Raw genomic sequence first — 17,910 nt, 5'->3', positions numbered from 1 at the left:
CACCGCTCGGCACCTGCCCAAGTTTGGGTTGGATGTGCATGTCGTTGTACTTTTTTTTCGCCTACCCAAACTGTCTCCCAGCCTGAGATTTACTCTATGATCCCTCACCCCACTGGTCTCTTGATGTGCGTTTCCACTGCAATACTGATACATTGCTGGGTAAAATAATACAAAAATAAACAAATTGCCAGCAAAGGCAGTGCAGTAGTCATTCCGACATGGGCCTCCTTCATGGTTAGAGGGGGATATTTCACTTTCAAACCCGTTTGGGGTCGTCATCACCCTCAGCATTTCCCAAGCTTTGCCTTGCTAGCTCATTCTCACATCTTAATTGTTGGTGTACGCTCTTATGCCAACATTGTTTTAATGTTGTTTAACATGTTTAATGTTAACGTTTGGTTCTTAGAACAAGGCTTTGTTTTAACCCATTTTGACCTGATTTGATTCTAAAAATGTCTTCTACATCCTGACAGTTTTCTGAAAAAGCTATGTTTCTATGTCAGTCGTTCTTAGATTTTTTCAAAAATAGCAGACCTACAAGCTCGTAGCGCGCCACTCGGTGGCGCGCTACAAGCTTGTAGATCTGCTATTTTTCAATAGCTAAAGCATAACATAATGCTAACACCAAAAGGGGTTCCCGCCCAGAATGGGTTAAAGAGCTCCATCTTTATGCAAGGTAAGCAGTCCGTCATGACGCACTGCGGCACTGTCATCATGTGGTGTCTGTAAAGTGTCCGCTGTGCATTCACGGTCACGTGTAGCTCTGGTCCATACGCCTCCTGCACTTTTACTGCCGTTGCATTGAGGCTATGCGACCGTTCCATTTCCTGGCTCGCATGGAACGCGGACCAACTTCTCCTCCGTTACGAAAACAAAAAGAACGTTTCACCTACTCACCAATACAAAGGCGGGTTGTGTCATTAGAAAGCCTACTTTCCTTAGTGGAAGCACTCTGAGCTTCCCCCCCACCACACGTATATAAAAAAAAAAAAGGTACTTTTTGGCCAGAAAGGGATTTTTTTTCACTGGAGGAAAAAATTCTCTGGGCAATATCGGTAGAGGGCGCAGTGGAGTAACTAAAATTATTTTTTTTCGGTGGAAAACAAATCCCTTTTTGGCCAAAAAGTACCTTTCATGGGCGGCTGTGGCTCAGGAGGTAGAGCAGGTCGTCCAATGATCCCTGGATCGGCGGTTCGAATCCCGGCTCCTCCTGTCCACATGTCGAAGTGTCCTTGGGCAAGACAATGAACCCTACATTGCCTCCAATGAGTCGGTCGGTGTAAGCTCGCCACCATTGGTGTGTGAATGTGGGAAGTGAGGACGCTGGCGTCGACTGTTCGCCGCTTCACCTCCCAATGTATGAATGGTATGAATGAACCATTGTAAAGCGCTTTGAGCACTTGGAAAAGCGCTATAAAAATGCAATTCATTAAATTCATTATTCATACGTGTGGTTTGGGGGCTCAGAGTGCTTCCACTAAGGAAAGAAGGCTTTCTAATGACACAACCCGCATATGTACGTTATTTTTATTTACGCTAAAGACGAGAGGCTGGTCTGCATTCATGCGAGCCCCAGAAGTCATCGGTAACATAGCTCTAAATGCAACGGCATTAGAACTATGGACCAGAGCTAAGTCACGTGGCTGAATAACAAGGCGAGCTTTCTGACAAGGTGGCATGATACTGAGGGCGCCAAATACACCAGCATTCAAAATCGGCACACTTTCTCTCACAAGATGTCAAAATTAAATATACCAGTGAATTGCAGGCGTTTGGGAGCAGGGTTCTAGTAATCTAGTTAGGCCTGTTTGAGGTCAATCCATATAGATATCACTATCTGGTCACCATGGCAACAAAGGTTCCCTCTCGCTCTGTAGTTTTGTTTGTTTTGTTTGTTTTTGTAGACGACTTTTTGAAAACACTCCCCCATCCTGGCAGTCAGTCAATCATAGCAACATGGTGTCTGTGTGTGTTGCCATCCGTATTGTTACAAATCATGGAGCTTCATGGCTCCGTACACAGGCTGCGATTGTCTCATTTCCCTGACCACTTTACCTGTGCTGCTGGATAAAATGTCCACAGCATTGACCATGACCCTGCACTCTGAAAGACACTCTGGAGAAGCAGTTTTGGGGGAAAATGCTGCCAATTGTCCTCAAAGTGACTGTAATTTATCGCTGCTATTCGTTGAAAGTAAAGTAAGTAAGCCTTGCCGAGCCATGAGGCTCGTAGGGCAGGAGCCCATCTCCTGTTTCTGTAGAGTGAAGCAGCTTGATGTACAAGTACACCCCTCTAGTATGTCGACAGGGACTTATCCCCAATCCAACCCTTGATGCTGAGTGCCAAGCAGGGAGGCACCCAGGCTTTTATTTTCGATCGCATTCAGGCTCAAAAAGAAAAGCCTGGGGAAACCCATTGGAAAATCTGTCATAGGAAGTGGGAGTAGTGATGCACTGAATATTCGGCCGCAGAAAACATCCGGTGGAAAATGGCTAAAAATGCATTTTCGGCCTATTCGGTTTCGGCCAGAATAGGCAGAAAATATATCACCGAATAGTGTATGCAATTAATGCATTCAAAAGAGCTGAATAAATGTTTTATGGACCCACCCTAAACTGCGGTTACCCGCGGCAACCGCGGCTAAATCCGCCACCCGCTGGTCTCTAATAAGGACACTGACCTGAGGATCTCGGGCCCGACGAACATGAGGATGTCCTGGATGATCTTGTAGAGGGAGGACATGAGGAAGTAGGGGCCAAAGGTCAAGCACAGGGCCCAGAACAGAGAGGGCTCTTTGGTCTTGTGAGGTTTCTTCACGATGAGGATCTCAGACTCCTCCACAGGCCGCTCCTCCTTCTCCCTCTTCTCGCCGCGCGATGACGTCCTCTTGGGAGAGTACAGCAGCTTCTCGTCTGGCCTGGCGTGGACATTAAACAGAAGGTTTTAGGTCGACTCGATGTACGGTTGCTTCTGTCGACAAAGGTGTACTTTGGCGGGCCTTGAATGGCTGATTGTACACTTGGTTGCATGCGGAAAATAGCCAATCTACAAGCTCAGCCCGATCTCACCCAAACACGGTGAAATAGCACGGATTGGCAATTCCGTACTTACACGCGTAGAAAACCCCAAATCAATACATACAATATTGCACGACTGCTGTTTTGACCGCGACACGCGTGGCTTTCACTAGTATTGTTTGTGGTATTTCACAGTGTTTGGGTGAGTTTGGGTTTGACGTTATTTACGATTCTGTGCTATTGGGTTAGGGTTACAACTCGGACGGGACTGAGTCGGCTCTATCGAACTTCACAACGTTCGACACGGCAACTCGCTCAGTGGCGTCTCTCTCTCGTGGCTCAAGTTGGGTAGAGACGGCGCCTCTCCGTCACAGTCTATGGGGAGGATTTCAGTGAAATATGTACGGATTTTGGGGTTTTCTAGGCGTGTAAGTACGGAAATGCCAAACCGTGCTATTTCACCGTGTTTGGGGTAGGACCAGGTTGACAAGTTCACAGAGTGTAGATCTGCTATTTTCAGAGCTAAAATCAGAGACTGTCCCAATGTTTTCTAAGGCCGCTACACAAGTAAGCCATGGAGCAGTAATAACTTGACGTCTACCCCTGCATATTGCAACCCTGCCCTCCCAGACACTCTGACACTCTCCGTCAGAGACTCTGCCAGCGGCGCCTGGCTCCTGACCTTTTGACCTTCTGGCACTCGTGGTTCCAGCGCCGCACCAGCGTAGGGACCACCTTCTGGGAGCAGTCGTCTGGATTCAGGGACCACAGGTCCTTCTCCTCCAGGGGGCGCTTGTAGCCCGTCATCATCATTCTGACACGCACGCACACACACACACACACACACACACACACACACACGCACGCACACACACAAAATATATAATTAACAACTTAGGCATTTGGCAGACGCTCTTCGCCAGAGCGACTTACGGTGAGCAAGGTAAACACACTCATCGTTATGCAGAGAGACAGTGTAGTGCGTCAGTAATCTGGGATCACAGATAAACCAAGAAGACCAATAAACAATTATTATCAGAATAATAATCTACCACGGGAAGAGGAGGAGAAGCAGGGAGAGAGAGAGAGAGAGAATAGATAGAGAGAAAGGGGAGAATGCAAGGGGGAGGGGTTAAGAGGAAGTGATGAAGATGACGAAATAACAAGTACAATGTGAGCAGACATACACATCCAGTAATTCAATTTGTCACCAACAAAACAACACATTTAGAAAAAGATACTTTATGTCAAGTGATACAGTTGTTTACTGAACTATGAATTAGCCCAGGGGTTCTCAACGTTTTTGGCCGGGGACCCCCGAAAATGCTTTGGCAATGTCTCGGGACCCCCGCCCCGCCCCTCCCGTCCCCCAATATAAATTGACTGCTACAATAACCTTATACCATTTTGGGCGGGAACCCCTTTTGATGTTTTAAGCATCGTTATAATTTAGCTATTGAAAAATAGCAGACCTACAAGTTCATAGCGCGCCACTCGGTGGCGCGCTATGAACTTGTAGGTCTGCTATTTTTGAAAAATCGTGAAAATAAAAATGTATTTTTTTTTCTTCTTTTTTTTGAAAATAATTTGGGGACCCCCTAAAATAATTTGGCGACCCCCCGAGGGGTCGCGACCCACGGGTTGAGAACCCCTGAATTAGCCGGAACTTGGCCTCGGCACCCAGGCTTTTATGTTCGATCGCATTCAGGCTCAAAAGGAAAAGCCTGGGGGAAACCCATTGGAAATTCTGTCATAGGAAGTGGGAGTGAACTTGTATTTGGCTAACCAATAACAGTGCAGAGGGGGCGTCGCTCCAAATGTGTTGACGTCAGTGAGCGTTCTCCGTGGGAGGGGAGGGGAGGAGGGGGGGGCGGGGGCTCAGACCGGTGAACCAATAGAATCCACCGGCTGTTTTCGCCGGCATCCGCCCTTCCGGACCAGAACTCACACAGGCTGGGGGCAGGCTAGCCATAACTTAACATTGTGAGCTTGTAGATCTGCTATTTTAACTGAATAAGGATGCTATAGGGCAGTGGTTACCAAAGTGGGGTCCGGGGACCCCTAGGGGTCCTTGAGGGAGTTCCAGGGGGTCCCCAGCTAAATGATAGTTTGGAACATGGATCCTATTACAGGTCTGTAACTCAGAGAGTGTACAAATGGAACCAAAATGGACCCTAACGGGTACACTCTCGAGTTAAAATTAACATTGATTTAACAATATAAATAAGGACCCCCAAATTGACACTTATTAGCCCGCGGACCCCCATTTGAAAAGATATGCCAGGGACCAGCAAGAGAGAAGATCCTTGACATGAAAAGGTTTGGGGACCACCGCTATAGGGTTCATGTTGGTCTACGGCTTAACCCATTTTGACCTGAGATCAGATTCTAAAAAACGTCTTCTACATCCTGGCAGTTTTCTGAAAAAGCTATGTTTCTATGTCAGTCGTTCTTCGATTTTTCAAAAATAGCAGACCTACAAGCTCGTAGCACGCCACTCGGTGGCGCGCTATGAGCTTGTAGATCTGCTATTTTTCAATAGCTAAAGCATAACATAATGCTAACACCAAAAGGGGTTCCCGCCCAGAATGGGCTAATACTGCTGATCTGGTAAAAGGTGTTCTTATTCACCTGGTGATCCACCAGAAGGTGATCTTGGACAGGAACGAAGCACCGAACTCAGGACATGGATTCTGGAACATCAAAAACAAATAACACACAGTTAGTTAGTGGGCTGGATTGCATGCATGGCCCCCGTCGGTTCAGAGTGATCTAGTAAGAGGCGTGATTTCTTTCTACGTACGCTTTAAGACATGGTGACGCCCCGCGCGTCCGATTGGCCAGAGCTCGTTGTTGTCAATGTCAGAAACAGTCAGAGATGGCGGCGCCCTGTGACAGATGATGACAGGCGATACTAGGCGTAGTATTCTAAAAGGCACAGATGACGCTCCAGAATTAAAGGCAAACGAATATTGTTTATGCGGTTTGCTTTGATTGAATTAATTGTGATTCGATCTGGGTGTTCTAATAAATAAAGTGTGTCCGTATTTACTAACGTAAGCCATAGTTCACCGTCATGAATCATGTCATGATTATGATTATGTCATGCGGCGACAGATACATGTTGGCGTTTTAATATTATTGCTAAATCGCTTTTCGTTCTGTGCAAACTACTAAGTGTTCACGAGACAATTACAGTTACAAGCCTTACCTTTTATCGGGGACGGCGACAGATAAATGTTGGCGTTTTAATATTATTATCGCTAAATCGCTAACGTTTTAATATTATTATCGCTAAGCTTCTCCCTACTTCCTCTACTCTTCTTCTGACAGCAGCAGCATAGCTAGCCAATAAGAGGGTTCGCGGCCAATCAGAGGCAGGCGGGCCGCGCGGGGCGTCACCAAGGGCGGGTCTGTCTTAAAGCGTACGTAGAAAGAAATCACGCTAGTAAGAGGGAGGCGACACTAGCCGTAGATTTCATTATTCCATAGATGTTTCAGAAAGTAGTTCAGTAATGGAAAAAGCCAACTCTGCCCTTGACAAATCACAATTTTTAAGGGCAGGGTGCAACACTGTGTACTACACTTTTATTTCTTCTATCAAGAGAACTTGTGTACTACATGTACACGTGATGTTTGTAAGCGACACAGCTGCAGCCAATCAAAAATAATAATGGGTTCATTTTGTAGGTGTGTCAATACTGTCCATCGCTTGCACATTGGCATGCCCTTCTGGCGCTGGAGTGGCCTCACTATGAACATCAAACACTAACACACTGACTAATTATAAATGTGTTTGGTGCAGCTGTGTTGCTTACTATAGTTTTTTTTTTTTACATAAACTGGAAAACAAACTACAAAAATCAGCCTGAGCAGGTTCATGCCCCTGCAGTCTATGTATGACGGTTCATAGACTTGAATTCCTGTTCAAGTCTATGAAACCAAAAGAACACAGCTAGGACACACACAGAAAGGACACAGGACACACACAGAAAGGACACAGGACACACACAGAAAGGACAGAGGACACACACAGGACACACACAGAAAGGACACACACACACACACCCCAGTAAACATGTATCACGTGAAAGCCGCTGCCTCACATTTAGCACGCCACACCGAAGAAAAGCCACCATGAAGCCATTTCCTCAATGCTCACATAACATGTGCCATAATGCTTTTGACTAATACTTCAGCTATCATTGACATCATGATTCATAACATGTGTCATAATGATTGACTAATACTTGAGCTATCATTGACATCATGATTCATAACATGTGTCATAATGCTTTTGACTAATACTTGAGCTATCATTGACATCATGATTCATAATAATGTGCCATAATGCTTTTGACTAATACTTGAGCTATCATTGACATCATGATTCATAACATGTGCCATAATGCTTTTGCCTTCATTATGATTCAAAGTCTTCAACCCATTTAGACCAGAGTTAAAAACATTCACTTTGAAAGAATATATATTCAAAGATTTGCGCCACATTTTTAGGATTTTTCAAAAATAGCAGAGCTACAAGCTTGTAGATCTGCTATTTTCCCAAATTGAACGCAGGCTTTACCGGCCAATTACACATTAGTAGAAGAGTTGGAACCAGGTGTAGGCCTGTCACAATGATCACATCATCACCGAACACATTTTGAGTATAAAATATGAACTATTGGCCGTCATAATACATTACTTACACACGTTCTTGTCATATCATATTGTGTATCAAGAGCCACACAATTTTAGCTGCTATAAGCAATACTATGTCAAAATTTGAATGAACTTTTTTTTTTGGTATTCAGACAGCCAGCATTACAAAACAAATAGTCTCTGTGACACATCTAGGGGCCGCAATCTCTATTCAAAGATGTTCCTAGAAGCTTTGTCATTGGTCAAAAAAAAAAAAAAGACTAACCAATCAGGAAGTAGACAGGCAAATCGACCAATGACAAAGCTTCTAGGAAAATCTTTAAATGTCACAGACTAAATAGTGTTTGGGAGCATTTTACCCATTTCTGGCTGTCTGAATAAAAAAATTTTTTTTTAAAAGTATTTAAAATGTTGACATTATTATTGCTTATAGCGCAATTATTTGTATGAAAATAAAGTGTCAAGTAAATTGTCATGACGGTGACAGCCCTAACCATGGGTGTCTGTGACAATGTTTATCCTTTCACCCTGACAACATAAGGCATGTATTGTGGGTTTGCTTTGAGGTATTCTTCTCACACAGAGGCTGACTGGTGTGTGACCGCAGTGTGGCCAAATACACGCAACCCACAATGCTGAGGCGTATATAAACATGACCTCAGTTGCCAAGTAAAGGAAACTTTCCAAGGTATGAGAAATGTGACTCTCTTTCACTATGGCTTTGATCATACACTGGACTGGTTAGTACAGCTTACGATCATTTGTGTTAATATAATAATTATAATTATCTTTATTATTATTTTATTTTTGCTGCTACAATGTGTGAGGGATACAGAACAAAAACAACTCTTCTGCACTCGTACACAAGATGCAACAAAAATGCAGAAAACCTTGAGCCGCTTTGCGGCCATTATTCCAATTCATCCGTGCCATTATCTATTCATCAGGCTATTTAAATAAATGGGTTTGGCGATGATAATGGCCCTGTTGCACCGGTCCGGGGCTATTCTTTTTGTCCGGCGCTGACGTTGATAATACCGCTGACTGTGAGAGGGGAGAAGTTATGTGAGGAATCCTACTGTTAGCAAAACCTATCCGACAGGCACATGAAACAACAGGCGGCGGCTGCCCGCAGGCACGCATACACACACACACACACGCACGCACGCACACAGTTATCCGTCAGCTGTGTGGATGTGCTTAAATAAACGCTGGTCCACGATCCAAGAAAAACTGCCGACCTCACTCAAAGGATGCAGTCATAGTCTGCTGCGCCGATCCGCACTTTAGAGGGGGAGGGGAAAAGCAGCACTCTCAATCACAGACGGAGGGAATGAACCGACGAGGCCGAAGGCCTCATGTTTCGATATCAGTGGTCATCAATAGTTCATGTTAAGGACCCCAAAATTAATATGTAATATGCCGCCGACCCCCATCTGAAAATATGTTGTTCCAGGGACCCTCCAGAAGCAAAGATGAGTTAAAAACTGAAACTCTGAAAGAATATATATTCAAAGATTTGAGGCACATGTTCACGATTTTTCAAAAATAGCAGACCTACAAGTTCATAGCGCGGCACTCGGTGCCGCGCTATGAGCTTGTAGATCTGCTATTTTTCAATAGCTAAAGTATAGCATAATGCTTAAAACACCAAAAGGGGTTCCCGCCCAAAATGGGTTAAGACCGAGACCAGATTATACGAAACGTCTTCAAAATCCTGACAGTTTTCTGAATTTTTTTTTTCTATAGGCCTATCAGTGGTTCTCAAAGTTTTTCATGTCAAGGACCCCAAAGATTATATGTAATTGGCCCATCTGATCCCCATCTGAAAATATGTTGTTCCAGAGCTTGTAGATGTGCTATTTTTCAATAGCTAAAGTATAACATAATGCTCCCGTCCTGAATGGGTTAAACTGTCGTATTGTCGCTGTGCGGTGGAAACCACCCCACAATGTCCAAAGCGGTTACTTTTCAGGAAATGTAAAACAAAAAAAGAATTTCAACAATTCCAATGTAGTTATAATTTAGTGACAAGCTCTTGTACTTTTCAGCGGTTTGCGGACACACTTAGCCACTTTCACGTCTACTTGAATATACTACATAATTAGTTTTAAACAGCTAAAATAGCAGATTGTAGATATATTGTAAGCTTGTAGATTCTATTCGTCGCTACTTGTGCGAAACACAGTTGTAGGACGAAGTAGGACATACATTTATGGGGGGGGGGGACATAAACAACATCAAAAGATGACATATAAAGATGAGAGGCCTCTGCCTGACAAAAGCAGTATACAGAATAAGAAACAGAGTTGTTTGATTGCGTAAGGAGGAAGTGGATGAAAACACTAGGGTAACACAATGGGGGAAAAAGGGCAAAAATGAAGGACAAAAGTGAGGCAGAGCTCGCTGGAAATTGTGGAAGTCAATTACATGAAACGCCAAAGAGCAGACAAAAGGAGGCCAACACGAGTCGAAATAGAAAAAAGTCTTCTGAAAGAATATATATTCAAAGATTTGTGCCGCATTTTCACGATTTTACAAAAATAGCAGACCTACAAGCTCGTAGCGCGCCACTCGGTGGCGCGCTATGAGCTTGTAGGTCTGCTATTTTTCAATAGCTAAAGTATAACATAATGCTTAGTTAAAACATCAAAAGGGGTTCCCGTTCAGAATGGGTCAACACTTTCCCTCCCTAACACGAGTTACACAAGTTAATTGACTGTAGAAAAGCTTCCCTCCCAATAACGAGTTACACGAGTTATGTTTTCATTGTTGAATTCACGTTTTTTTAATACGTTCTAACACTTACGGGGTTTCCATCGGACAGAGTGGGATAGGTGACGCGTTTTGATGACGTCGCAAGGGGTTCTGGGAAATTGAGGCCCAAAGCATTGCAATGGCGGCGGTGGCGTGCAGCTCTGTTGTGCGAGTGAGATTGTAAAATGAAACCAAATGGACTTGTAAGGGTCCATTTGGTTTCATTTTACAATCTCACTCGCACAAGTCCATTTGGTTTCATTTTACAATCTCACTCGCACAAGTCCATTTGGTTTCATTTTACACTCTCAGGAGTTACATTATCGTTAACCCATTTAGGCCTGACGTCGACATAAAAAAAAAGTTCGCTCTGAAAGAATATATATTCAAAGATTTGTGCCGCATTTTCACAATTTTTCAAAAATAGCAGACCTACAAGCTCGTAGCGCGCCACTCGGTGGCGCGCTATGAGCTTGTAGATCTGATATTGTTCAATAGCTAAAGTATAACATAATGCTTAGTTAAAACACCAAAAGGGGTTCAAACATCTGCATTGCCTAAGTTAATTTACACAAGAAGTCTACACAATTAGAGAATGTAGAAGAATTGTTATTTTTCTGCCTGTTTATCTCTCCTAATGGTATCAACATCAATACAGCACGGAGACGTGTAAATATTCTTTAGTTTTGGGTCTGCGAGGGAAAAATCTCATCAAATGGAGGCCCGTGGCTCAAATGCAGAATAAATAATGGGCCTTGACATGAAAAGGGCTGAGGGTATAGCATGTTACGTAGACAGCACTAGAATTGCATTTTATGTAGTCATAGCACTTTATAGTACATATGTATAGTACTAGAATTTTGCGGGCCTTCGGCCCGCTCATCCTAGCGCCATGCGATACGCAAATGGGAAGAAGGCAATGGCAACCCATGATGTTTTAATTTATGCATTTGCTTGGAAAGCGCAAAGTTGCCAAGCTGGCTGAGTGACCTTGTTTGGTTTTGTGTATGAAAGCGAGCATGGCAAGGCGCAGGAACAGTATACTGTACTGTACTGTACTGTACTGTAAGTCTTTGTACTGTACTGTACTCATGTGTACTGTACTGTACTGTTCTCTGTACTGTTGTTATTAGTGTTGTGTTCTTATTTTTTCTTATTATGATTATTATTATTATTACATGGATTAATATTCTGATCAACTGTACTGTTGATATTATAGTTATTAGTGTTGTGTTCTTATTTTTTATTATTATTACATGGATTAATATTCTGATGTGAGCTTTCTTTCTGTACTGTACTGTAGTCATGTGTACTGTACTGTTCTCTGTACCGTTGATATTATTGTTGTTTCAGGGCTCGACGCTTAGCATTTTTATTTTTTTAATATTTTACTTGTGAAAAAACCTGGCAACCCGCACCCCGCGGTCATTTTCCGCTAACCTGAGCGGGGCTCCCTAGCCTGCTGGAGGGGCTCATATCATCCCATGCACCCTCGAGAGGAAAAAAATGGAAAATAAATGCAGCCTTGAGCCTACCAATAATGTGGTCTTGTGGAGCTTGATCACCTCCTCCTGCTCCTTTCCCCAAATTGCCAATCCCAATAAATCGAAAAGTAGCCTAGTGTGAATACTTCCACAGCCTAATTACTAAAGGATAAACTATCAGTCTTCTCCTAAATCTGTCAGTCTTTGTCAACTCAGCACGTGTTGACAACGCATTGTAAACAGAAGCCGTGTGTGTGTCACACCAAAAGTGGTGACCTATAGAATCCTGTACATAGAAGCATCACGCAATCGTCACCCCTACACAGCTGTCATTAATTAATGGTCTTGACTTGATTGCCTATGCGTTCAAGTTATATAGGGTGAAAAGCGTGAAATGCACAGGCTCATCTTACATCGCGGCTGGCTGCCACTGCAGGCAACATGCACATTTCCAAGAAAGTTTCAGGGCACACTACTTTGTCTAACAATGTGGATTATAGTTTGCTCACTTTTCTGCTGGTCAATTTGAGAAAAAATGTAAGGACTGGAAAGCTCTCTCTTTCTCTATCTCTCTCCCTTTCTCTCTGTCTCCCTCCCTCGCTGGGGTGAAGACGTGTGTGCTCTCTCTCTCTCTCTCTCTCTCTGGGGTGAAGACGTGTGTGCTCTCTCTCTCTCGCATTTTTTCTGTGCTTGTTTTCATAGACGTGGCAACAAATTAGGCGGGGGTGTCGGTGCTTGTGGCGTGTTTGTGTTTATTATTGATATTGATATTGTTTGCGAGTCTGGACGGGAGCCGGCTTTAGTGGCAGTGCAATGACAATTTTTACGCGGGTGGTGTTGAGTGTGGGCGTGCGGCGCGACATGAGGAGATAGCCGTGGATCGACGCGGAGGGTAAGTCTGTGACGTGTTAGTGTGTTTAGTGGGTTGTTGCAGTGTGTGTTGCAGTGTGTCAGTGACGTAGTAGCTGGTGACTTTTTTTCCTGGGTTGCGTACAGCTTTTTGGGTACACCTTTTCAATTGTATAATAGATAGTATGTATAGTTTATATATATATATGGTTTCTCCAACGTTACGCTCTTAGTTTACGCATGTTTCATGCCATGTTTTTTGTTATTGCTTAACCCATTTTGGGCAGGAACCCATTTTGGTGTTTTAATCATTATGTTATAATTTAGCTATTGAAAAATAGCAGATCTACAAGCTCATAGCGTGCTATGAACTTGTAGGTCTGCTATTTTTGAAAAATGGTGAAAATGTGGCGCAAATTTGTAATATATATTTTTTTCAGAACTTTGCTTCTGGGGGGGGTCCCAGGAACAACATATTTTCAGATGGGGGGGGTCAGTGGTCAATTACATTTTTGGGGTCCTTGACATGAAATATTGAGCACCACTGACACAGAAACATGAGTTATTTCAGAAAACTGTCAGAATTTAGAAGACATTTTTAAAATGTTGACGTCAGGCCCAAAATGGGCTAATGTAAGTCGCTCTGGATTAAGAGCGTCTGCTAAATGCCTAAATTGTAAATTGTAAAACCACCGTGCTTATTCCATGAATGGGTCTCACCTGGTCTTTGACGGCTTGACAGAACAGCGGCGGCCGGTCGGACAGACACGACAGCGCGACCTGGACGAGCAGCAGTGCGTAGTACACGTAGAAGGTGGTGTAGCGCCACACGCACACATCCGACGGCTGGAAAAAACACACAACGACCATCACATTGAACTTAAGCTGCGATACATAACTCTGTGTGTGTGTGTGTGTGCGTGCGTGCGTGCGTGCGTGCGTGCGTGCGTGCGTGCGTGCGTGCGTGCGTGCGTGCGTGCGTGCGTGCGTGCGTGCGCAAAACTGCATTTTGACAAATTTGTTCTGTAAGTAGTACACAGCTTTGGTGAGGATGATCAAGCTAGCATTATCTGTACATGTGTGTGTATAGTAGCCTCGCAGCAGTTCTTACTTATATGTAGGACCCCCTCTAAAATTAATCTCTCAACAAACTCTGACCAAAACTTCTGGTGCAGGTGATAGTTGGCCTATAGTATCCACTCTTCTGACAAGAGTAAATCCTGTGGTCAGGTACGGCGGCCACTACTGGTTGACAAGTGGCACTGCAGGCTTTTATTTAACCAAAATGGACCGGCCATTTTGTTCCATTTGTCCACTTTGAGTTAACCCATTTTGGGCGGGAACCCCTTTTGGTGTTTTAAACATTATGTTATAATTTAGCAATAGCAGATCTACAAGCTCATAGCGCGCCACTCGGTGGCGCGCTATGAGCTTGTAGATCTGCTATTTTTGAAAAATCGTGAAAATATTTATATCAGAAAACTATTTTTTTTATTTTGAGGTCAGGCCTAAATGGGTTAAATTAACATTGATTTTACAATATGAATTGGGGTCCCAGAGATGGGTGTCCAAGACCTAATGGGTGTCAAACAGACACCCATTAGGGGGTTCTTGAAATCATAATGGTTGATTATCACTGCCAGAGCCGTAGGAATCACCCCTTATGGGGGAGGTCCCTGGCATATCTTTTCAAATGGGGGCTCCGCAGGCTATTAACCCATTTTGACCTGAGATCAGAGCTTGTAGATCTGCTATTTTTCAATAGCTAAAGCATAACATAATGCTAACAACAAAAGGGGTTCCCGCCCAAAATGGGTTTTAAGTGTCAATGTGGGGGTCCTTCACATCATGCAAAACGTGTGAGAATCAGCGCTGTACTGTACATGAACCATTAGTCCAGGTCACAGAAGCAGCAGGGTCTGGGCCTCTCACCTGGTCCACAGCCTGGAGGATTTTGGACCTGAAGGTGACGCTGGCACAGAGCAGAGCCAGGAGCCAGAAGCCCAGCATGGGCCCCGACGACTGGACCCCCTTCATCCTCTCGTACTGGGTCAGCAGGGTGGCCACCAGCTGGCGCGCGCACGCACAGACGCACACGCACACACACACACAGTGACACACACACAGTGACACACACAGACACAATTATTAACCCATTTTGACCCGAGATCAGATTCTAAAAATGTCTTCTACATCCTGACAGTTTTCTAAAAAAAAGCTATGTTTCTATGTCAGTCGTTCTTCGATTTAAAAAAAATAGCAGACCTACAAGCTGGTGGCGCGCTATGAGCTTGTAGATCTGCTATTTTTCAATAGCTAAAGCATAAGATAAGGCTAACACCAAAAGGGTTTCCCGCCCAAAATGGGTTTTAATTGTCAGAATTTGACACTTCATCATATCGCAAAACAAATAGCCGATCTACACCAACACTCAATATTAGAGGTGTGCATTGGCACTGCCCTCACGATCCAATTAGATTATGATTCAGCAGGTGACAATTCCATTCGACTCTACGATGCATTGCAAATGCATCACACTGTTCTATGGAAATAGATTCAATCCAAATGACTGAAATTAGTCGTGGCGAGTTGGCGACCTGAATCCATGTGAACATGTAATATGTTAAGTTAAACGCTTAAGAGATGTGTCTTTAGCGGCTTCGGTTACGAGGCGCTAGTCTAGTGACTGACCGCCGGGCCTCACATAATAATAACGGCCAGAGGCCAGACCACCAAGTGACATTTCCCTGTCCTCCCTCAGGCTCCCTGATCCTTTTGTTTATTTGACGATTGTGACCTCCTGGCTCTGTTGAAACAGAGAAGCCTTCCTCAGGAACACCCTGCGCGTGCGTGTGTGCGTGCGTGCGTGTGTGCGTGCGTGCGATGGTCAACTCTCACCATGGTGACTCCCAAGCATGCAGTGGAGTAAAGTAACTACCGGTAAGTACATCTACTCAAGCACTGCACTTAGGTACAATTTTGAGGCATTTGTACTTCACTTGAGTATTTCCAACTTCCAGTACTTTTACTTCTACTCCACTATAATATCAGAGGCAAATATTGTATTTTTACTCCACTACGTTTATTTGAACACTTCAGTTACTTTGTAGATTGTGATTAGTATGACAAGACATACAGTAACCACGTCAGCCCTTTGTACATCTTTGCCATTTGAGAATAGCCGATCCAAATGAGACGCATGGCGACGCATTGCGAGCTTGTAGATCAGCTATTTTCATTTCATTTTGAAATGGCACAGTCTGCATAATGAGTGCTTTTATTTTCTAGCAACTTTAAAGGGGCATTCCACTCATTTTCAACATTTTACCATGTCATTAACATACCTTAGAGCTTTTGTGTGGAAATAATAAAAAAGTCCCCCCATTATGTGTTTCCTAGTATGAAAAGTATCATTAACATGGTGAAACACATCTTGATGACATCATCAAGATGTGTTTCACCATGTTAATGATTTCTTTCAGACCTCCAGTTCTAGGAAACATAGAATGGGGGGACTTTTTTATTATTTCCACACAACAGCTCTAGGTATATTAATGACATAGTAAAATGTTGAAAATGAGTGGAATGCCCCTTTAAGTACATTTTGATGCCAATACATTTGTACTTTTACAAGTACATTTTGATGCCAATACATTTGTACTTTTACAAGTACATTTTGAAGTCCGGACTTTTAGTTGTAACAGAGTAGTTCTATTATTGCAGTATTGACACTTTTTACTTTCAAAACTTTCAGTGAATACTTTTTTTCCCACCACTGCCAGCATGGTGTGGGGCTGATCAGGTAGACACCCTGTATGTGTGTGAAAATGGATTGATTGATTGACTGATTGAATCGTTTTTTAGACAGAAACGTATAAACAGCAACAGAGTACAGTAAAACACAGTACAGTAAAATCCTTGCCGTCTTGTTTCCATTTAGGCCCTTCTGTATGCAATCAAATCATAAGCCATGACATGAACAATAACAACACAATTCAATATCATGATCATTCACAGGTCAAACAGAAATTCAATATCATTGCAAGGAAGGAAAGACAAAAAAGGTCAACTCTCACCATGGTGACGCCCAGCACGGTAGGGCTGACCAGGTAGACTGGAGCGGGAGTGCGGTGGGGTTGGCTTCTTTCCCAGAAAGAATAGAAAACATCTGCCCAGCAGATAATCCACAGCAGAAAGCCCACCGCCTGGCAGGGACACAAGACAGGGACTGTCACATTATCATGTTAAACGTTTGGGGGGAAGGGGCAATGCATGGTAAAAAGGTTGGTTATAAAGACAGGGACTGTCACATATCATGTTAACCCATTTTGACCTGGGACCGATTCTAAAAATGTCTTCTACATCCTGACAGTTTTCTGAAAAAGCTATGTTTCTATGTCGGTGGTTCTTCGATTTTTCAAAAATAGCAGACATACAAGCTTGTAGCGCGCCACTCGGTGGCGCGCTATGAGCTTGTAGATCTGCTATTCTTCAATAGCTAAAGCATAACATGATGCTAACACCAAAAGGGGTTCCCACCCAAAATGGGTTAAATGTTTGGGGGGGGAGGCAATGGTTGGTTATGGTACTACAGTAGGTAGGCTGCCAAGCAAGCCGGACGGCGTGTCGCGGGTTCGACTCCCGAGATTTTTTTTCTTTTATTCGTGTCGCTCCGTGTGTGTAATTTGAGACCACTTTATTGATATGAACACATTTAAAATAACATACATTGTCACACCATTGTCAAAAGGACAGAACACAAGAAACTCAGCAGCTTATGTCCCTTGTCCTTTACTTTGGATATTTAAACAGACTCCTCAACTCAGTCAACTGATATATACATGTTTGAGCCAAATGTGAAAATGCATTAATATAGACTAGTTAAATAAAACTTTGAGCCACTTAACCCCCAGTTCATCATACGGCAAAAAAAAAAAAAAAAAAAAAATAGCCAATCTAGTTCTACGGTGAAATGTTTTCTATCGTAGGAAATGTCAGGCTAAACATATTTGACTAAATTTGACTGAGGGACTGCCATTGATTTTTTCAAATTGACATATTGGTTGTTCCGTTTGACCCACCAGTTTTGGAGATATGGCTTATAGAGTAATGTCTTGCAGAAAACAGCGAGTTGAGAAAAC

At 43.4% G+C, this 17,910-nt stretch overlaps 1 protein-coding gene across 2 annotated transcripts in view; it reads right to left on the bottom strand.

The window, feature by feature from the left end:
- abcc1 (ATP binding cassette subfamily C member 1 (ABCC1 blood group)) overlaps window positions 1-17,910 on the bottom strand; it is an 84,360-nt gene that overhangs the window by 58,492 nt on the left and 7,958 nt on the right. For both annotated transcript variants that reach the window (XM_079520165.1, XM_079520166.1), the window contains exons 3-8: window positions 16,846-16,974; window positions 14,702-14,839; window positions 13,490-13,615; window positions 5,649-5,710; window positions 3,700-3,831; window positions 2,681-2,917 (exon numbers count right to left, since the gene is read on the bottom strand). In XM_079520165.1, coding sequence (XP_079376291.1) covers window positions 2,681-2,917; window positions 3,700-3,831; window positions 5,649-5,710; window positions 13,490-13,615; window positions 14,702-14,839; window positions 16,846-16,974 — 824 coding nt within the window. The remainder of the gene's footprint in view (window positions 1-2,680; window positions 2,918-3,699; window positions 3,832-5,648; window positions 5,711-13,489; window positions 13,616-14,701; window positions 14,840-16,845; window positions 16,975-17,910) is intronic.

This window comes from Electrona antarctica, assembly GCF_951216825.1.
Source record: "Electrona antarctica genome assembly, chromosome: 14".
Lineage (NCBI taxonomy): Eukaryota > Metazoa > Chordata > Actinopteri > Myctophiformes > Myctophidae > Electrona > Electrona antarctica.
Note: the sequence above shows the minus strand (reverse complement) of the source record. Positions and strands in the feature narration are given on the sequence as shown.